The following is a 22,764-nucleotide window of genomic DNA, read 5'->3' as shown; positions in this document are numbered from 1 at the left end:
ACAGCAGCATATAGTGCAAAGGCCAAGGCAAGAGGATTCTCCACTGTGTCGGAGGAACTCTGCCGAAAGGCTAAGATGAGGACAAGTGCCTTTGACTGAAAGTAGTTTCAATAATACGTCCCCATGGAAGCCGGGCTGCAGTGAGTCAGTGTGAACAGCCCCTCAGAGGACATTTCCTGGGAAGGCAGGAGAGGACTAGGCGATAACTGAAGGGGGAACATGGGGCTCGTGGGGGTTCCCTTTCTTTTTTTAATGATGACATGGTAGTTTGTAGACCATGTCTGTATGCTGTTGGATGTGATTCCATAGAAGACATGTTTTTCAATTTCATCTTGTTTGCATTTCTGGTATTAGAAAGTGTATTGATTGTACTGTGTTATCTTTAAAATACTGTAGTAAGCTTCTATTCATGTATAGTTTTGTTGTAAGGTCTTATTCATTAGTTCTGAAGCATAATCTTACACAATTGAATATTCAGATAATGACTTTAAAGTTACACCATTGTCCATCGATTTTTAAAAATTGTATACTCATAATAACTATACAAACACTTAGGCCATACTGAATAGGGTTTAATCATTCCTTGATGATTCTAGATTTTATAGTGTCCTTGACAGTATCATCATGAGTGGCTGTGGTTTTGTATGCTATTGTAAAATACCAGATTCTATTAACTTAATATTTGTTTAGATTCTAGGAAGAACGGGAAGGTTTTGTTTATATACAATAGAATAATAAACTGTTAACAATCTATCACAGATGATTACTTTTGGATTACTAAGTTCTAAATTAAAAAAGCCATCATGCTCCATAAGGACATGTCAAATGCATGAACAAACAGCTGAATGGATAATGAATGCCTGCTGATTAATGTCTTTAGCAAAAGCAAATCTTTATTAAAAGTAGATTTCCAGTATTGCCTAGTTCTAAAGTCTTTTTATTTTTAAAAAATAGGTGTTAAGATTCAGAAATTATTATTTTAACATTTTTTTATTGAGTCATAGTCGTTTTGCAATGTTGTGTCAAATTCCAGTGTAGAGCACAATTTTTCAGTTATACATGAACATACATATATTCATGGTCACATTTTTTTTGCTGTGAGCTACCATAAGATCTTATATATATTTCCCTGTGCTATACAGTATAATCTTGTTTATGTATTCTACATTTTGAAATCCCAGTCTGTCCCTTCCCACCCTCTGCCCCCTTGGCAACCACAAGTTTGTATACTATGTCTGTAAGTCTGTTTCTGTTTTGTATTTGTTTTGTTTTGTTTTTGTTTTTAGATTCCACATATGAGTGATCTCATATGTTTTTTTTTCTTTCTCTTTCTGGTTTACTTCACTTAGAATGACATTCTCCAAGAGCATCCATGTTGCTACAAACGGCGTTATGTTGTCGGTTTTTATGGCTGAATAGTATTCCATTGCATAAATATACCACATCTTCTTTATCCAGTCCTCTGTTGATGAACATTTAGGCTGTCTCCATGTCTTGGCTATTGTAAATAGTGCTGCTATGAACATTGGGGTGCAGGTGTCATTTTGAAGTAGGGTTCCCTCTGGACATATGCCCCAGAAATTATTATTTATAATTATACCTAGATACAGGATAATAATAGAGATTCATTTACTCCATTAGTTAAAAATACTTAAATATTACTTTCTTCGCATACTGTGAAGTGCAAGTATTGAAGCCAGATTGCCTGGGTTGGAATTCTGGGCAGACATAGGGGCTTCGACAAATGACTTAGCCTTTCTGTGCCTCATTTTCTTCCTGGGTAAAGTACCTAATGTATTACCTACCTCCCAGGATTGTTGTGAGGATAAAAATGTCTTTAAGACATGTAAAGTGCTGATAATAATGCACAGCAGTTGCACACTAAGTCCTCAAAAAAGCTAATACCATGATTGTTAGAAAAGGGTTTCTTTCATATAAGGACTTAAGTAATACTTTCCAAATGGGTTTTATTGTCATAAAAGCCAGTTTTTATTGAAAAAGACAACAACAATAAAATCCTGGTACATTTTTTCCTATCAAATAATACAGGTAATGTTATGTTCTTTCTTTTCCTTTGCTTGTCCTCTTGATCTAAATTTAATACTTTGTCAATAATATAATTGATATACTTTCTTTGTCCTTTAATGTTACTGTTTCATTTAATCCCTTTTATTGAAAATTAATTATCAATGCAAAGATTTTTATATAAAAAATAATGGGTGTACATATTTCTTGTATTTTCAATATTTAGTATTTGGCTTAAATGAATTTTGCTTTTTTCTTTTTTCAGGTCTTCAAAGAAAACGTCTACTAAAAAGGACCAGGTATAGTAAAATATTAATTATAAAAGTATTTTCCTGTAGTAAAATAATTTATAAAAGAGTGGAAAAACAGAAAATCCTCCTTTGTTGTAGAGACATTTACTTAAAAATAATTTAGAAACGCTATAGATTAAGTTAGCCTTTTGACAAAAATCAGTTCTTTCGAGAAGTGTCTGTGTGTTTGCTCTCATAAAAAGATGGATATCTATCACCTCTGTACACTGAGCATATTTTATAACTATGTTGGAGACACTGTGAAATAGCATTATTTATTTGTAGGTCAAAGAGCAGATGAATTCTGTGGATGGCCTCGATGACTTAACTCTGTCACCAGAAACAGCTTCCAAGGATTGCGAGTCGCTTTTCCCTAATTATAAGAATACCCTGAGGCTAATCGAACAACTTGGTCCGGAGAGTAAAGGTAGGACCCCCGTATGACTACACAGCCTTTTTAAGTATCTCGTGGTAACGTGTGCACACCTAGTACTGCCCAGGGAGCACGGCTCCGTTACAGTCCGCTGCGTCTCAGAAACCTGCTTTGTGTCAAAGCAGAAGCAGACGTGTTGTGCGCTGCCAGCCAGGGGCTGTGACCGTTCCCACTCCCTGTGCTTTCTGTTGACTCTGCTACTCCTACGCCTTCACCCAAGGTCAGGGTATCACTACTTCCCTCCTAGAACGCTGAAATCACCTCAGGACTTTCTTCTCCGCCATTCCGCCTCCTGGAACCTTGGTCTACACCGCAACCATGATTACTAGATAGTTTTTAAAATTCAGATCTTTGTTACCCCCTTATTTAAAATCCAGCTACTGCTTCTCACAGCTCCATGGTTAAAGGCCACAGTCCTCTGGCTTCATCTTGTTTCCTTTTGTTCCCCTTCTTTCCACATGAATTTTAGAATTGGCTTGTCAGTGTAAAAAAAAAAAAAGTCTGCTAGTGTCCTGGAAATGAGATGTAGATTATGTTGAATCTGTAGATTAATTTGGGGAGAATTGACTTCTTAACAATATGGAATTTTTAACCCCGAACAAAGTTTATTTCTCCGTTTACATAGGTCTTCCTTGATTTTCTCACTAATATTTTAGAGTTTTTAGTGTCTGGGTCTTTCCGTCTTTTATGAGTTTACCTGTATTTCTTATTCTTCAGTGTGGTTATAAGTAGTATATTTTTATTTATTTGTTTGTTTTAAAATAATGTATTTTAAGTTTTAGTTTCTGATGATAGAAATACAGTTGATTTCTGTATACTGACTCTGTGCCCTCCAACCTGACTGAACACATTTGTTAATTCTAGTAGCCTTTTTATGGATTCTCTCAGATTTTCTATGTAACCAAAGGTGGTCAAGATTTTTCTTCTTTAAACTACTGTCTTACTAAAGATAGTTCACATTTAAGACTTGCAGCCAGTAAATACATTCTCTGTTACAGCTAGTCAGCTCTGTCACCGTTGCAACAAGAGTAGCCATAGACAATACACAAGTTAATGGATGTGGCTGTTATTTCAGTAAAACTTTATTTACCAAAGCAAGCAACAGCCCACAGGTTGGAGTTAGCTGGCTCGTACCATGTAATCATATTCTCCGCTGATTAGCAGACAGTTTTACCTCTTCATTTCCCATCTAGATGTCTTTTGCTTCTTTATTTTGCCTGATTGCACTGGCTCCAGTATAGTGCTGAATAGAAGGAGTAAGAGAAGCCATTCCTGTCCGGTTCCTCACCTTCTGGGAAAAGCGTTCCGTTTTTCACCATTGCGTATGGTGCCAGCTGTAGGCTTAGCACAGATCTTTGTCATAGTGAAGACGTTCCCTTGGTTCCTAGTTTGCTGGAAGTTTTTATCAGGAATAGATGTTGAGGTTTGGCAAGTGCCTCTTTTTATCCACTGACATGATCATATGGTTTCATTTTTAGTTTGTTAATATGATGAATAACATTGATTTTTACATGTTAAAACAGCCCTGCATTCTTGGGATACACCCCACTTGGTCACGATGAATTATCCTGTATTGTTGGATTTAATTTGCAAATGTTTTGTTTAGAATTTTTACCTCCATTTTCATGACATTAGTTTTCTTTCTTGTAATATCTTTGTCTGGTTTTGGATTCAGGGTAATGTCAGTTTTATAGAATGAGGACATATTTCTTCCTCTTCATTTTTTGAGGATTTGTGTAGAATTGGTATTAAATTTTCCTAAAGTATTTGGTAGAATTCACCAGTGTAACCATTGGGACTGGAATTTTCTTTGTCGTAAGGTTTTTAAATAGGACTTTTGTTTTGGTTTTTAAGATATAGGGCTTTTTAGCTTATTTGTTCTTTCTTAATTGAGCTTTTGTAATTTCTCTCTTTCAAGGAATTTTACCCACTTCATCTGAATTGTCAAATTTATTTGCATAGTGTTCATAATATTACTTTGTCATTTTAACATCTGCAGAGCTTAGAAGAATATCTTCCACGTTATAGATGCTCAATATCCATTTGTTCAATGTATGGGTGAATGAATGTGAAAATGCACAGTCTTTTATACACAAAAATTATTCATGTATTTTGTTTCTATTTTTGTTTTCTTCCTAATGCAGATTCTGATAGGTTATTGAAAATTCAGGATCCAGTTGATTCATTCAGATCAACAGAACATAAAGAATCTGACTGTGCACTACTTAGAGGGAAAATTAAAGAAATGGAAAATAAGGTGAACTGGCTACACACAGAGCTGCTGAAAACAAGAGAAGCAAAATCACAGTTAAAACTTCAAAATGTGGAGTGGGAACGAGAGCTCTGCCGCATGAGGTACTGAATTTCTTGGTTTTAAAGAAATATTTGAACTCTTTATATTTACTTTAATGCTGTAGGTATGTAGGAGAAGTCTTATAATTGTTAACTTACCTTTTGGGATTTTACAGGGGAGAAAACTTCATTAATACTGTGGAATATGAGACTCTTGGAAATAACAAGGCAATATATGTATATGTATCTCCTCATTCTATATTTCTTTAAAAAAAAAGTCTTTGATCCTTATTTCTCAGTTGTCCTCCAGAAAGTTTATAGTACTTTACATTCCCACTTGCAGAATTATGAAATGACCATTTTTCTCAAGGCAGAAACTTTAAAAAAAATTTATGCAGTTTGATTCTTAACATATGAATGGATGGACTAAAAAGTAAAGTGGAAAGTGATTACTGGTTAGTTTATTCAGCATCTCTCTCATACAGAGATAAGATTAGTTCAAAGGTCTATGCTGAAAGCATGGATTACTCTTTATTTTTTAATTACTTACTACGGATCCTGCCTTGTACCAAAAGGGATTTAAAAATGATTTACTAAATAAATAATATTCAACAAGGTAAGTTCAAAGTGTTGCAAAAGAAGAAACAAAGTGTAGGGCATCAGGGAGTAGGCTCCCCAGCCTCGCCTTGGATTATGCTAATTAGCGGGTTTGTGCCCTGGGAAAGACGCCTGTGGATGTCACCTTCTGCTGGAGGCCATGTAGGAGTCCCTGTAATACTTCAGGAAGTTGAAATTTTCTCTCTCATGAACTTGCAAACTTGTTTCTAAATAGCAGCTTCTCTTTTAACTAGTAAATCAATTCTCTGTCCCAATGAAGGAGTAATTTATGACTATGTGGGGAAAAAAGGGTAATTTTCAATTCAAACCCTACTGAATAATTGCAAAATTTCTTTCCTACACTATTGACAGAGTTACTCTTGACTGAAACTCAGTAGCATTGTCTTTTCATTGCTACTTTTCAAATTGTGTGTGTGTGTGTGTGTGTGTGTGTGTATAGATCTATCTTTATGAAGAGATTGAAGTGAGGAATTTAAAATGTGAGACTTAGAAATGAAAAAAAAATTGAGACCATAGAAACTCCATTAGGGTAATAAATCAGCATGTGAAGAACCGTATCATAAAATGAACTTTTTATTTTCTAACAAAATAAATTTTAAGGTAAGCATATTTCACTGCAGACTGACATTAGAACAAGAAACAAAGAAGAAGAAAAATGCTTATATATTATATGAAAAATCTAAGGATGACTTAAAAAGAAAAGAGAAACAATACAATGAGCAAGTTTCCATGAACCAACAACTTGAAATCACTGCCCGAGCACTAGAATGCAAACTGAAGAGCATAAGGAATAAACCAAATCAGGTAAATTAGTCTTAATGTGAAAATTTCATATCTAACACTGTTTCATCAGTATTATTTATAATATTCTTTTGAATTAATCTATATTTTCATTTAAAACAAATAAAAGTTATCTCATCCTAAATATGAACTATGACATTTAGAGCTTAATTTACTAATTTCTTGGTGTTCTCAGCATCTAATAGATGCTCTGTGTCTTTTCTGAATGAAGGAATGGAAGTTAAATTGAGCTTAATCATCAACATAAGGATTGATGGTTTTGGTCCATTCAACAAAGTAACAAGTCTAATTCTTAATTTTGGCTTTTTGAAGTTAAAATCCAGGCTAAATTGCCTTGAGACTATGATGGAACTGGTTAAATGCCTTATAAAGAAATTTTCTCTCACTGGGATTTCAAAATTTGTAGATACTGACAGGCATATGCAGAATAGATAAACAAGATTATACTGTATAGCACAGGGAAATATGTAGAAGATCTTGTGGTAGCTCACAACAAAAAAAGTTACAATGAATTTATATATGTTCATGTAAAACTGAAAAATTGTGCTCTACACTGGAATTTGACACAACATTGTAAAATGACTATAACTCAATTTAAAAAGTGTTAAAAAACTTTTTCTTTCACAATACTACATCCCTTGTGTTTTTGCTCTGTGATGAATTTAGCTGTCACGTATATTAGAATTTGAGTTATTTCTGTGCATTAGAGATCCCTGTGCTTAAAAAGACTACTTCTTTTTAACAGGTTTAAAATTTTTTTTTAAAGATTCCCCTCCTAAGCTTTTTTTTGACTTTTTTTCATAGTATAAAACCCAAAACCTAATGAAATATGTCTCCAGGTTTTAGAAGAGCGAAATGATGCTCAGAGACAACTTTCTCGAGAGCAGAATGCCAGAGTAATACAAGATGAAATCCTGGCCCATCATCTTTCCCAACAAAAGGAGGCAGAAAAGGCTAATAAGAAAATGAATGCTGAGGTATTTTCTTTAGTCATCTTCAAACATGTGTGTGTATGAATTTGTATACTTACATAGTTTAAAAACCAATACTGTAGGTACAGAAAGTATAGAGGGTTTTAAAAGCCTATATATGTAAATATATTTTCTGGAGGTTTCATTTCTGGTTCATTGGATAAAGCAATATTTTGAATTCAAATCCATTTGCCGGCAACAGTGACGTAGTAACATTCACAATGGCCTCATCCAAGGAGGGGCTGTTAATATTGTCCATAGGAATCGATGAACTTTCCATTATTTCAAAACTGTTGCTACTAACAGCAGGCATTCTAGTTTCTGGCAGTGATCTCACTCCTTTGATAGATAAATGATTGGAGAGGTTACTTTATCATTTCCACTGATGGTAAGGAGGGGAAAGTATAGCCAGTTCAGAAACCGTAGTTTGGGTGTCATTCTCCTACGTGTGATAAAAGTAACGCTCTGCTCCATGTGGTATCCGATTTCAGTACAAGGAGCTTTTGAATATAGTGATAGATATGCCGTAATCTGTACTTAGTGATAATTTATTGATCAGTATTTTATTTTTAATAAAACACTCCACTGTATTTCCCTGCTATTTCACATCCGTTACTGTTATAAACACCATGAAGAAGAAAAAAAATTATTGCAGAAGCAAATAGTCTCCTGATTTTCTAAGAAGAGCTCTGTAAATTTGATCTTCTTTACCTTTAGTGTATTCACCATTAGGGAAATAGAAGGTTTCTCTTGTGTTTATGTATTTATCCTAGAGAAGTAGCTTTGGTTTGGTGTAAGAGTCAGAGAGTCAGAAGCCCTGGGGGAAACCCTGCAGCTTGCTTGTGTTTTTAACCCTTTATTCCGGAATTGTCACAGCTAACTGAGTTAACTGATGTTTGTAGACGTGCTCGATACAGTGCTTAGATTTATCACTTATCCGTAGATGTAATTCTTATAACTCACTCTAAAGATGTTAGAAAGGGAGAATATTTATGGAATATTCTCAGGAAAAAAATTTTTAGGAAATTTAACCTGTCCCAATATATACAGAGCTAAGGCACTTACTTTGGGGGTAGCTGTAAAGGCTAGATGTCAGATACAATTTTTAAGTGTAGTCAGATTTATTCATTTTTTATTTTAAGCCTTTTGGGTTTGTTGTATTTCAGAGAAAGAAAGGCCTTTCCAGTTCTGAGCTTCTTAAACATCGTTTTGTGGTTTCTTTTTTACTTTCATGGATTCACTATCTTTAATTAAATTTTTGAACTTTTGGGGATTTCTGCTTGTTTAAAGTTTGAGATTTGTATCTACCTTAAGTTTTTCCAGTTGGATACCCAGTTATTGCAAACTTTTTGTTGTGTAAACTTAGAGACTAGTCTTTCACTTCAAAGGAAATTATGATATGTCAGTTTATTGCGTACAGTTCAAAGAGTAAGAGATGAGGGGTTTCACTTACAGGACACAAAGGATTTTGAGCTGTCTGACCCAGGAGATAACAGCGAGGTGCTTCCTCAGCAACTTCCTGAAGCTGGAAGTCAGTTCCGTGGCCAAGAAATGGAGCTCCATCCCAAGAGAGATGCTCTTAGACCAATGACATTGGTATTACAATGTGTGCATAGAGACCGAGGCCAAGCCCAGCGTTCAAACAAGGGAACTGAACCCTTGTCTCAGAGCAAACAAGGGGAAGTCAACAAATACATTGGAAAGCAGGCATTCTTGGAAAAGAGAGTATATGAACTACAAAGTGAAAACATGTTGCTTCGACAGCAACTGGAAGTTGCTCAAAATGAAGCCAGAAATAAAAAGACAATACTTAATATCCCAGAGCCGTTTCCTGATCACATGGGAAAACTTGAAGCCATGAGCAAACGAGTTCTGATGCTGGAGGAAGGAAACAAGGAATTAATCAGTGAATACAAATGTTTAAAAGACAGACTGTATCAGTATGAAACTGACAGAGCAGAAATGAAAGTAAGTACCCAGAAGGAGAACTAATTTTCAGACTTCCTCAAAGAAAATTCAAAGTAGTATCTGATGAAAGCTAAACGTTGAAACTAGTTGAATATAAAAAAATGTGTGGGCTATAAATATATACACTAAAGCAGCCTAAAAGCATATCTTGTATCCAGCAAACAAAAATTAGACCTGAGAGGTGCTTTGCTTTGAGTAAAGATGCCGTGTCACCTGAAATTCTAAGAGATTAAGCTGTAAGTTGTTGACGGATACAGGCAGGTTTTAGTAATTTACTCTTAAAGTGCCCAAATCATTTTAATGTCACCACATTTTAGTATCGTGATGAAGCAGGTAAATGCTCAGACCTAAAATGAGTATTTTGAAATTAAGATTCAGTTGTGTGAATAAAAAAAAAGTAAAAGAAAAAAGAGAGAGAAAAGATTCAATTGTGTGGATTATCTTGACAGTCAAATCCAGATTTCCCAGATGAACTGATGTGTAAATGCTGTATCTTGCAGTACTTTTCGTTTAGTAGCTTTTCATATACTTTTAATTTAGTTGATATAATTTTACTTTTATTCATGTCAATTGAAATTTAGAAATATTTCCATCTCAAATCATGTGTTGTTATGACCTCTCCACTCCTTAAAGGCATCTACTTTTCATTCAGTCATAATTTGGGGCAAATGTAAATTTTAGCAAAACTGTGTTTGACTATTTATAATTTACTTTGAATATTTTTTCAAATAATTTGCTCACAATTCTCATTTCAAGGCTCAGTTACTGTCATTTGGATCTAAGTTTGTCCAGTACAGAGGAACTGGAGCGCTCTGTGATGTACGAGTTTGGCAGTGGGGTCCCATTTTCAGACTGAGGAGGAAGCAGCCAGAGTCCTGGGTGGCAGGAAGGGAGTGAGTGGGAGGGGTGGGGGGAGCTGTAGGAGCTGCAGTCCAGGAGGCAGGGGAGACCAGGTTGTCTTGGGTCCCCAAAGGCCACTGGAATAACCTCGTTTTTACTGTGAGATAGGAGTCTATTGGAAGGATTTAAACACCAGATTGAATATGTGAAGAACTCTGAACTTAAGCCTCTAATGAGAAAGAGGGAGAATGTTCCACAGTGTGGAACTTACCACCACTCATCCCACCCACACACTCGTTTCTGTTTGAGACTTCAGTGGGGGTAAAGCTCGGCCACTTCCTGGGAGGGGCAGGGAATGGCTGGAGGGGCTGCATCCATTGTCTAAGTTAACTTACTGTCGGTAAGGCAGGAGGGTCACGCCTTCTGTGTCTTTAATGGAATTCAGTAAACAGGAATGTGTGCCTATGAGGAAAAGAAGGCGAATTGATGTCTGTGGGGATATTTCTCAAAGTCCATATATTGGAGTTACATATTATTATTGTAACTTTATGATAAGGTGACTTAAAAATCAGTAACAGAGTTATCTTTTTAGGCCCGTATGAGACAGCTTCAAGAAGAACTGACTGACACCCGAAAGAAAGTGTCCATGTTGGAAGCATCCCTGGAGGTGACGGCACATCATCAGACTGATGTAGAAGCTGAGACACAGGAGTCAGAGAGGAAATCACATCAAACTGCGAACCCAGTACGTGTGAAATTCAGCATGTCGGCCGTGAGTGTGCAGCGCAGAATGTTGCAGGACACTAGCTTTTCAGGGACAGCTTTCTTTTGCATCTTCATTATAATTACACTTTTATTGTCTTTATGATGCACTTGTTTCTTAAACTTTGACTTTCATCCTGCCATTTCTTTGTATATTTTTTCTTACAATATTTACCCTTAGAGAAGTTGAAAACTATACATCTTTCCTCACAGAAGTTAACTTTTTTTTCCTATTAAACAGTATTTTTTAGTGATCTCTCACCACAATGAGGCAAGCTAGATAAAATCAGAGGATAATGTTTCATGGCATGTTCCAGAAAATTGTCATGTCTCGTCTTCACTTTTGTGAATGGATATAGAATCTGTGTGTATTTATTTCGTGGATTTCAGAGTAACTTGTGCAGAAAGGTCATTATACAAACCAGTTGAAGTTAGGCATTGCCTTCATTTTCTCTTCATTTTAGACATGTCAAAGCATGGAGAAGTGCAGATCATGTCTGTACACTCAAAATAGAGAATTAAGAAACTTTTCTAGATCCTGCCTTTGGATTTTTTTTTTTTTACTTTATTGAGATACAATTCACATATTATAGGGGGGATTGCATAACTCAAGTGGTAGAGTGCATGCTTAGCATACACAAGGTCCTGGGTTCAATCCCCTGTACCTCCTCTAAAAATAAATACTTAAAACCTAATTACTTCCCTCCACCAAAAAAAAAAAAAAAATTCACGTGTCATATAAGTCACCCATTTAGGATGCATAGTTAGTATCTCCTAGAATATTCAGAGATGTGCAGCTGTCACCACAGTCAATTTTAGAACATTCCCATCACCCTGAAAAGAAAGCCTGCATCCCTTGGCCATCACCCCCAGCCCCCCATCTCCCTCAGCCCCAGGCAACCACCAGTCTGACTTCTGTCTCTACAGATGTGCCTGTTCTGGGTGTTCCCCATGAATGAAATCACATGCTGTGTGGTCCTTCATGATTAGCTTTTTTCATTTGACAAAACGTCTTCAAGTTTCATCCATGTTACAGCACTTGTCAGTATTTTCATTTCTGTTTATTGTCAAACGTTACTCAGTTGTGGGGCTAAACCATTTATCCATCCATCAGTTGATGGACCTTTGGGCTGCCTCTGCTTTTTGGCTATTGCTAACAATGCTGCTGTGAACATTTCTGTCCAAGTTTTGGTGTAAACATGTTTCCATTTCTTTGGGGAACATAAGAATGGAAATGCTGTCGTATGGGTCATATGGTAACTCTGTTTAACCTTTTGAGGAACTGCCATACTGTTTTCCAGAGTGGCTGCACCATTTAACATTTTTATCCAAAGTGTGTAATTCTCTCAATTTCTATGCATTCCTGTCACGAGACTGGTCATCAGCTCTCCTGGTAGGTGTGAACTGGCATCTCATTGTGGTTTTGATTTGCATTTTTCTGATGACTAAGAATGTTGGGGGTCTTTTCATGTGCTTATCTATTTGTGTATCTTCTTTGAAGACCTGTCTGTTCAGGTTTTTGCCCATTTTGAAATTGGATTATCTTTTGATGATGGAATTGTAAGAGTTCTTTTTGGATCCTGGGTGCAAGTCTTTGATCAGATGTAGGATTTTCAAGTATTTCCTCCTGTTCAGGAGCTTGCCTTCTTACCTCCTTGATGGTGTCTTTTGAAGAGTAGAAGTTTTAAATATTGATGAGGTTCAGTTAATCTATTTCTGACTTTTATTGTCCTATCTAAGAAACAAGTGCCAGATCCAGTCATGAAGACACACGCCTGTGTTTTCTTCTAAGAATTGTGCAGTTTTAGCTCTTTCATTGAGTTAATTTTATATATATTGTATGAGGTAGAGGTCGAATTTTGTTCTTTTGCATGTGGATGTCCAGTTGTCCCAGTACCACTTGTTAAAGACTATTACTGTCTCATTCAGTTATTTGACACTCATATTGAAAATCAATTGACCGTAAATGTGAGGGTTTGTTTTAGATTCTCATTGGTGATGCATTGATCTATGTCTGTCCTATGCCAGTACCAATTCAGATGTTATGAGAACTCTTTCCGAGTCATCTTGCATATTACCAGTTGTTTTACATAATAATAAAAAGTCAGTGTCGCGGAATGTCTGTAACTCTACTTCTGTGGAGATCTGCTGCTTCCTGAAGGGGCCTGTGGCCAGCTTACGCCTTGCTGACTCTGTGACATGACAGAAAGTAGGCTTGCAAAGATAAAAGTCCATTCCTTCCCCCCCTCATTCAGACCTTTAGTTTCTCGCCCAGTGCCTCCCACTTCACTCCAGTTTCCATGAAATCATGGTCACGGGATCTGCTGACTCAGTCTGCAATATACTTCATTATGTTGCACTCATTATAATTCATAGACTCACCCATAGATTTCTAGAGGCAAAAGATTAAGCCTGGAAAAGATTAATTCAACCTTCCTCTTTGGAAGCCTCTCTAATCCATCATCTTGTGGTTCACGAAGAAGTCCTCTTTTGGCTTGGTTCTTGTGTGTAACACTGGTGCTGATCTTGTTCTTGGTGTAGATCCTGCATTCTCAGCTCCCTGTGTCTACCTCCTTTTACTCAAAAAGAGAGATGCCTAGCTGTATTCTATAGCTTAATGCATAATTAATGAAATAAATATTTCATCCCATCCAAGGAAAATTATTCAAGTACAGCTGTTAAAAATTAAATAATATTCAATCAGTTTATCAGAAACAGGTAACAGATTTGTAATTTGAATTTCAAAAGTTCAAAGCCAATCTGTGTGATATGGAGAAGCATTGTACTACAACATGAAGCTGAGACAGTCTTACCTTCCCTTACAAACAAGCTTTTAAGGTAAAGGAAAAATTGTATTTAAATACTGCCAAAGGACACTATATTTATGGTTCCATAATATTTTATTTTCTCTCTGAGGAAAGGAAAATGAAGAGTGAGTGCTAGATTAGTAAGTTCTCAAAGCTGCCTGTCTCTTGGAATTTCAGTTAATTGAAATGAGGTAAAAAGGCTGGTTTTGATAAACTGACTATTTCTAGTTTTTCAATTATTAGACTTCAAATCCTATGTCTCCTTGCTTACCAGTCTTCCTTATCCTCAAAGTTGAGGGGAAATTGTGAAATACATGCCTATTTGTAAGAAATTGTAATTGGAGGGAACTCTAAAGTATCTTCCTTCTCGCTAGTTCTTAGGTCTTTCAGTTATCTGCTTCTTCTCATCAGCATTTTGTCATTAGTAAGTTAATCTCAACATTTGTTACATTCCAGTTTATAGGAGACCAGTTTCTACTATATTCAAGTTACATTTCTTACTATCTTTTTTCATCCACTTTCCTGTTTATCTGTTTTTGCCTAACAAACTCCCCAAAGTTCAGTGGCTTAAATAAGCATTTATTTTGTTCACAACCTACACTTAGGAAAAGTGTGGCCAAGACAGCCGGCCTCTATTCCTCTCAGCTTCAGGTGGGCAGCTCAAAGGCGAGGGGCTGGAATCACTTGAAGATTCATCCATTGATGTCTGATGGTTGATGGTGGGCTGTGGCTTTGGTGGGGCAGGCAGGTGGACCACCTCCCCTGGAACACCTAAGCTGTCTCTGTGGCCTGAGCTTGCCCACCTGAGACTAGGTTCCAGGGTTAAGAGCGAGGCAGAAGCTGAATTGCCTTTTCAAACCCGCCCTGCAGTTCACTGGGTGCCACTTCACTGTTTCTGTTCATTAGGAGCAGGGCACTTAAGGTTGGCCCATATTCTACCTTTTTTATGGAATTAATTTTGAAAACTTATGGAGACATTCAAAAACCAGCATAATCTACTCACTAGCCACAATGTTTTCTTACTGCTTCCATACAAGAAATCCACTTATCCCTACTCAGTTCCAGAGCAGGTCTCTGTCGCTGTGGTGTTAGGCTCAGGCTCCAGCCCAAGGTCTTACTTTCCCATCTTCACCAGGTCCAGGTGGGGCTGAGGTTCCTGGGTGTGGTTTCTGGAGTACAGCCCCTTGGGTACACTCCTCTCAGTGCTGAGGCTTGAGGATAAGAAGACACGGGTTATTTGCCACCACAAACCCAACATTCTGCTAAATCCTAAGGACTCCCTCACTCACAGATGGAAGATGGGAGGCACACTGGTCCATAGCAGTTCTGAAATGCAGCCTGATGCTGCCGGCTCTTTGATTAGGACTTAGTCCTAACCCTGGGGGGGGGGTTCTCCTTCACTGCCCTCTCTGAGCTCTTTGTTCTGTCCCTTTCATGAGCAGTGACCTGTGTTTGCAGCTGAATAGTTCTCTCAAGCCAGCTTCCTCCTTGTAGACCTTCTAAGAAAAACCCAAAGGCCTCTTCCCATTTTGCACTGTCTCTGTCTCTTTCAGTCCAAACTAGCAAGCAGTATTTTTGCTACCACAGTTCTCTTTAAAGCTTTGAGTTTCCTGTGAATTTTATTGGTGTTCATGCCATTGGAAAAGCTACTCTCACATCTTTTTGAGATAAACTCTTCACCTTGGACTTCCTGTGAAGCTGTTGTGGGACCATGCCTTTAAAATTCTTATGCTTTTAAGATCTTTAAAGGAATTTGAGGCAGCACCTTAAATCTTTCCAAGGTCTTAACAAAGTCTTGGCTTCATCTTTAGACTGTTTTCCTGGCAGCACCCCTACATTTGATCTTAGCCTGGAAGTCATTTCTCTGCTTACCAATTATGTGACAATTGGGCATGTGGAGATGCTTTAAATGGGATACAGATACTTGAACCCAGTGAGTCCTGGTTCCTTTATATTTAATAATCTTTTTGTTTGTTTTAGCTTATCTCTCTCATCAATTTTACTTTCAGCTGTTCGGTAGCAAGAGTCCCGTTTCCTCTGGTTTCAGCGTCATTTTCTTCCCTGGCCTAGAAGCCTTCACTCAGCCCTTCAAGGGCCCTCAGGCTTCCACTAGCAGTCTCGTGGACACTTTGGGTTTTCACTCTTACTCTTGTCTACATCTGTTCAGGTTTCACCTACCTCCAGGTGCAAAGGCATCCCCACATTTTGAGTTCGTTTTTAATGGCTGTGTCCCATTTTTAATATCAATATGTGTGCCAGTTATTTATTGCTAGTAATTTATATAATAAACTGCCTCAAAACCTGGTGACTCAAAACAGCATTTGCTTGGTTCCCAAATCTGTGTTTATATATGACTCAGTGGAGCCAGCTCATTTCTTCTCCACTTGGCATCAAGCAGGCACTAGAATAATCTAAAGGCTTGTTCATGCACATGTCTGGAAGTTGGAGCTGGCTTTGGTTAAGGACATTCCCTGGGGTCATCAGCTGGGACAGCTGCGTGTACAGAGTCTCAGTAGGTGGCCTGGGCTTCACAACGTGGTGGCTGGGTTCTAAGGGTGAGCATCCCTATGGAGTGAAAGTCAGAAGCCATTTAGCCTTAGAAATCACACAGCAGTGCCCCCACATTCTGTCCCCTAGAAACCAGTTGACTGAGGCCAGCACATATTTCAGGGGAGGGAATTTCACAGGGGAAATGTCAAGGAATTTGTAGAGATGTTTTACAACCACCACCTCCACCTGCCTTGTCTCACCAAATGATCCTTCTGTCTGAAGGCAAGCAGTTCTTCCCAAGTCAGTGTCACTGAAATTCCAGCAAGTTTTTTTGTTTTTGTTGAGTATGTTCTCTTGTTTTGTGGAGAGCCACAAAGGATTACAAGAATTAAGGCTTTTTTGTTTGTTTGTTTAGAAAAATGTATGGGTCATCTTACTAAACCACTACACTAGGAGATGGATTTCTCCTTAACTCTGTGAATCATTCATTGCTCCTCGGAATGCAATTCAAACTAGCATAAAATATTTGTAGTTCAGAGAAAGGCTTATGGCATTAGAATCCATATTTGTAAGATGTATTAATTGCAGTCTGTTTTTCAAAGTCTTGTTTTGGGAGGCATTTATTAATGCAGCCCTAAGTAACTCAATATGGTCTCCCTAAAACTTTAAAAATCATGGAGTTAAGGCTTGGGGGAGGAAGGGGTAAGAGACTTTCTGCTAACAGGTGCCTTATAGGCATTTTATGTAGGAAAGACATGAAACAATTACAGGAAAATAAGAGTGTAAAATCAAGTACAAGTGTATAACAAAGATGATGACAATAAACAGTATATTTTTGTGACTCTTGGTGGTTTGAACTTTTTTCTTGATTTTCTGAGTAATTTGAGTTTCTCCATTCCGCAAGGTAGATATACCATTTTATTGTAACTGAATTTATTTCAACCTTTGATGCTGGGTTAGAGTTAGGCTGTTCTCAGTCTGCTAACCTCATTACCAAACAATTTTATCTTTTTCTTGCAGAATGCTGATCTTCCAGCAAAAGTGGAATCTGCATCTTCAGTACTTCTCCATCTGAGTGCAGAAACTCAACTTCTTCTAAAGGAGTTATATCTATGAAAGAGATGCAAAAGAAATGTGAAACACTAGGGGAGGAGAAGAAGAAATTGGAGGAAGAAGCAGTAAACCTGAGACGTCACCTCGAAATGAACACAGTGGAACGCAGTCAAGTGGAGCAGTACAAACGGGAGACTAAAAAGTGAGAAAGACGGGATGTAGTAGAAACACTGAAAGAACTCAGCCAGTTTTTAAAGGTGAAGCATTGATCTGTAACGTGCTCTAACTCACTTCGCTGAGAACTACAGTTCGGATATGTACATTTTATGTGTTTCCTCTACTTCCCATATAGCAGTTTGTTTTGTAGATTTCTGGAAGGAAGGCCACATTTGTTACTCCCTCTAAATAATTCAGTTTCCATCATTACTATCACTAAATTGACCTTTCAGAACAGTTCTCACTAGAGAATCATTTTTAAGAGCAATTGGTGTAACTCAAGACTACTAGGAGGAAAAGAATATATTGTGATTTAAATATTGTACCACACTCTGGGATTACTCTTAGGTTGTATTGTTCAATTTTTTAAATTTTAAATTGATCCTATTATTTTTTGAACTATCACATTATATGAGTACTAATAAAAGAGTGATTCAACTTTAATTTCTTAATTCAGATTTAATTCACTTGACATTGATGATAAGTATTTTAATGTTCGGCTTTTTTTCCCACACTTAAAATTGCTCTCTCAATCATTGACTCAAAACTAAAGGGAACAAATATACTGTAATTACTCAGGTTATAATTATTTTTAAAATTGTATCCTTTTAATTTGCTTTAGGTACAAGCAGCATCTCAAGAAAACTTGTTAAGAGAGTATAAACGTGCTTCAGTAAGTCAAATGGAACACAGTTAAAGATCTGGAACCTGAACTGAAAAGTAAAACTTTTCAGTTTGATTCTAATGAAAAAAAATTGGAAAAATACAAACGACTGTACCTGGAAGAGCTAGAAAACAGAATGTCATTGGCAAGTCAACTCACCTCGTAAGTCAAAACATAGAATTATAGAAAATAATTTAGGTCATTAATTTGCCTCTAAGGCATGATTTTTATTGAACCAGGTTCGTGAGGTGAGTAGCAAGTGAGAGCTGACCAGATAGTGTAATTTTGGGACATGGTGTTAGTAAATGAACTCTCCTTTAAAATGTCAGTCCAGAGCAGTTTGCATCTCCCTGCCTTCTGTTGCTTTTACATGACTTTATTTTTTATATTTGCATATATTTAACCTGATCTAGTCTTTAAGCTAGGGGTTTTGCTTATAATTATTTTTTTCTATTTAAGCAATCTCCAAGTTAGGTCAAGTCTCTAAAAGTATTTACTTAAAGGCCACATTTCATAAGCTAGTTGTCATTCCTATGACAGTGTTTCTTGTTTAACTTAAACATTAAAAATAATATTTGACTTATTTCAGATGCAGAAGAAGTTGGAGAATAATATAGATAGAGAATTAAAAGAAGGTATGTTGCCAACATTTCTGAATTAAATCTAGACATTGATTTCCGAAATACACTGTAAACAGTAAATGGCACCTCTTTCTATTGTTTGAATAACAGATAGTATGTTAAATTTTTTTCTTACACATATCTAATGAAAAATGTGAAAGCATAATTTCATTCATAATGATAAGTGTACTTATTCCTCATTTATTCATCATGATCCATAGCTTTAAAAAAAATCTCAAGAAGTCTGTGTTCTCTATTTCTTGCTGTGCCCTTCCTCTTCTGCTGTCCCCGTGGGCCTGTCATCTGCACACGGCACGGACCTGTTCTCACAAAGCATGGAGGTTATCAGCTTCTCGAGTTTGGTAGTGACTGAGGCCAAAAACCCAGACTCAAGCAATCACAGTTCATGTAGCTGTGCCCTGGTGGATGACAATTAATTTCCTGTCATTCACTTTGTCAGTGGTTAACCTTTTGCCCTCAGGAAAAATTCCAAATTCCTTAGCTTGGAAGAAAAACATCCACATCGATTTGGCTCTTGCCAAAGTCTTCAGCCGTATCTCTTTCCTCCCCTGCTCTGCCCCTGTGCTCCAGCGGCTGGGCAGACTGCGTCCAGCTCCGCGGGCGCCCTTCCTGCCTCCGCTCTTTGTGTTTGCTTCTTGCCTCTCCCTCCCACACTTTCTCCTCCTCTTTCATGTATCTGCTTACACATCACGGCCACCAGAGAGGGGACAGTGTTGACACAAAGCTGGACGTCCCTTCTGAGTGTTCCAACTGTGCCCTCTTTTATGCCTGTCATGGCATTTATGTCTCTGTACCGAAACTGCCTGTTCATCTATTTTGCCAGTTTACGGTACATGATCTTTCAGGGTGGACTCTGTCATCTTCATCTTGTGGTTCCAGTGCTTGTCACAGTGCCTTAGCACGTGGTTGCTGAGTAAATGAATGAAAAGTGAGAAAACCAGGCGCTCTGATCCTTAGCCACAAGAGCAGTTAATTCAATGTGCAGCCCTGGGCAAAGTCTAGAGTAGCAATCTTGTGTTTTGTGTTGTAATCATTCTTCTTAAAACTTAGAAGAGTCTCAGCTTTTCTTAAAAAATAAACTGACATTTAGTTACCTATGAAGTATTTTAAGTAAAGAACCTAATTCTTTCATTTTCTTTCCAGCTATTACTGAACTTGAATCTAAGTCCTACAGACTCTCTTGTAGGCTCAATGGACGAGTCAAGTCTAAGTCCAGATCTGGTTTCAAAAGCACGTGAAGAATATGTGGAGATTTTGAAGAAAAAGTATATGATCTGCAAGATAAATAGTAAACATTTAGCTGCTGGGCTGTTTGCCTAACATTTTATTTACTTCTTGTTATGTAAGATACTGACACTGTTTATTAAGGGAAAATACTCTTGCATTCTATGGGCATGATTAAAATTGATGTAGTGTTTTAAACCACATTTCTCTGCAACTCATTGACTTTTAAGCAGATTTTGGGAGTAAAACCCAGCACTTTGGAGTATTACATACTCAAACTGAGCCCGGATGCCAGCTGTTTAAACAGCACCCAACCACCCACCAAACTTGTCGTTGATACTGAGCCGTGTTGATAGCTTTTTTGAGTTTTCCAGCGTTAATCACTGTCTATAGACCTAAAGATTTTAGACGGACAGCGTTTGGATCTGCTGTGCTGTTTCAGTGTTCTGATGGATCACAACAATCGTTACAGTGCCATCAAGCTTTCTATATGTTACCTTAAACACTGATTCACAGATGTTTCCTCATGGAGAAACGAAATCTGCCTCAGGTTTTTCATTTTATTTATTTACTTTTTGGAAACACTCTTAAAATTAGAGACAAGTTCCGAGCACCAGACTCAAACGGACATTGTCCCAAACCTGCCATCTCTCCCATACATTCTCCTAAGGCGTTAATCTATCTCCCTAAATGTCACTTGTTCTACCATAAGTGCCCTTTCTCTCTCCTCTCACCAAGAAGTCATTTGTTTTTCAGAAAAATGCCTTTCTCCTTTTCCTATCATTTATTAATTTGTATATAAGCCCCCACTTCTAGCCACCCCTTCAAATCCCATTGCTTTGTGAACTCTTGCAGGTATTCATATGTAATTTTTTTCTCACAGTAATCTGCTTTAGTCAATTTAATTTGCAGGTTCCCAATCACTGAATGTAAGAAGGTAAAGGAAATACTCTCCTCAACAATTTCCAGGAGCTAAATTTTTTATAACTCCTACTTAGATCCTTTATTCCCTTTTCGGTCTTTTCAGTGTGCTTACTTGGCAAAACTCCCCAACTGCACAACAGACTGATTATCACTTTTCCCCCTTACATCCCCCCAGGCATCTAAGTGCTGCTGAAGAAAGTCACGCACTGCCCAGCGATCCTGCTACTTTTATTTAGTTAATTTGCACCTTCTTCCTTCGCAGTGATGATTTCAAATTTCCCTCTCTGTGAACACCTCCCTCTGTTTCTTCCCTCTCACATGAACCAGACAGTCTTACTTCTGACGAGAAACTTCCTGAAGGATTTGCATGCTTCCCCACCAGCAGTCTGTCCCCACCCACTCTGGTGTGTGTTCCCTTCCTCCATTCCCACGCAGCGAGTCACTGATGACTCCCACGTCTAAACCAAAGTGACACCTTTCCGGCCCTTGTCTAACTGAGCTTCTCATTCCTCTGGGCATTCCATGTAACTGGTCTCTGTAACTGACCGCTGCCTGCAGCTTCCTCTTCAGTCTTTAGCTGAAGAGGATGTTGAAGGTGAGGGCTTCAGCATTCTTGGTGAGTTCACTCAGTTTACCCTGGCTGTCTCCCATGGATATACACAGGAAGTATACGTGTTATTCAGTTTTTATTTTTCTCCTGTTAGTCTGCCTCATGTCACGCTAATCTTAGACCAGCCAGATGAGCCTAGAAGGGTGGAGGACCGCTCCCCGCCCCCACCCCAGCTCAAGCCTGAGCACAGGTAGCTGTGCTCATTCTCAGCTGGCGTGGGCGCTGCCGCGCCTGCAGGGAAGAGATCGATGGCAAACGCTGCTCTTCCTCCAGCACTAGCCAGTGAGCTGAAGCTCACCTGAATGTCCTCCAGGCTGAGCTGGGGTCACTGCTCCCGGCAGCAGAAGACTGCCTTTGTGAAAGAATAAAAATGGAGTCTGCATTGCTCGAGAGGGCTCACGAAGGAGGTGTGACTTACGCACATCTCAGCCCACAGAGAATCTGGCCCTGTGAGCATTTATTGCCCTAATGAAGTCATCCCGGAACACCTGCCGGAAACTTCAGCTACTTACTAAGCCCCCACCCTGAAGTGAGCTGTGATTCCTTAAGGACACATGTTTCCTGACTGGCTCACGTCAGTGTCAGTCACAATTCTCATCAGGCAACTTTTGACAGCCTCTTGGCTTTTTGTCTTTATAAGCCCCTGACTCCCGTCCTTGAAACACTCAGTTTTACCCAAATCTGTGTCTCCCAAGTCGCAATTTATTTCTTCCAGTTTTACTGAGAGATAATTGACATGCAGCACTGTATTATAAGTTGAAGGCACACAGCACCAATTTCACACCGCCCTTGGCCGAGACCCCCAGCTTACCAACACAGGTGAGGCAGAGCACCGCACAGGCCAGGGGCAGGGGCTCAGGGCTGGAGTGGCAGAAAATCTGAACTTGTAGAGATAGGCCCAGGGTCAAGCTGGTTGAAGCCAGGAGCCCTGCCCCCGAACAGGTCTTGGGGGATCTGGCAGGGAGGGGAGGGGGTCTCGGGAAGCTCTGTGTGCTAAAGTTGGGTTTACCACCCTGACTCTTCCTTTAGCCTTCTCTGTGCCATTTATTTTTCCACGCCTCAATTGCCCCATCTGTAAAATGGAAACTACATGTGAGGGACTCCATGGAGACCTGCGTCCCGTTGCTGCCGACCA

General features: G+C 38.3%; 1 protein-coding gene across 11 annotated transcripts in view; it reads left to right on the top strand.

The window, feature by feature from the left end:
- Nucleotides 1-20,298, top strand: part of LOC105105215 (ankyrin repeat domain-containing protein 26) — a 75,301-nt gene extending 55,003 nt beyond the window's left edge. For 7 of the 11 annotated variants that reach the window (XM_064493356.1, XM_064493353.1, XM_064493358.1 and 4 more), the window contains 11 exons: nt 2,291-2,324; nt 2,601-2,742; nt 4,893-5,103; nt 6,279-6,462; nt 7,299-7,436; nt 8,886-9,398; nt 10,831-11,010; nt 17,318-17,607; nt 18,189-18,392; nt 18,820-18,865; nt 20,015-20,298. In XM_064493356.1, the coding sequence (XP_064349426.1) occupies nt 2,291-2,324; nt 2,601-2,742; nt 4,893-5,103; nt 6,279-6,462; nt 7,299-7,436; nt 8,886-9,398; nt 10,831-11,010; nt 17,318-17,413 (1,498 nt within the window). In that variant the 3' untranslated portion in view covers nt 17,414-17,607; nt 18,189-18,392; nt 18,820-18,865; nt 20,015-20,298. Of the gene's footprint in view, nt 1-2,290; nt 2,325-2,600; nt 2,743-4,892; nt 5,104-6,258; nt 6,463-7,298; nt 7,437-8,885; nt 9,399-10,830; nt 11,011-17,317; nt 17,608-18,188; nt 18,393-18,819; nt 18,866-20,014 lie in introns of those variants that run through there. The other 4 variants (XM_064493354.1, XM_064493357.1, XM_064493361.1 and 1 more) reach the window with 4 other exon arrangements.
- The last annotated feature ends 2,466 nt before the right edge of the window (nt 20,299-22,764 follow it).

This window comes from Camelus dromedarius, chromosome 14 (genome assembly GCF_036321535.1).
Source record: "Camelus dromedarius isolate mCamDro1 chromosome 14, mCamDro1.pat, whole genome shotgun sequence".
Classification (NCBI taxonomy): Eukaryota; Metazoa; Chordata; class Mammalia; order Artiodactyla; family Camelidae; genus Camelus; species Camelus dromedarius.
Note: the sequence above shows the minus strand (reverse complement) of the source record. Positions and strands in the feature narration are given on the sequence as shown.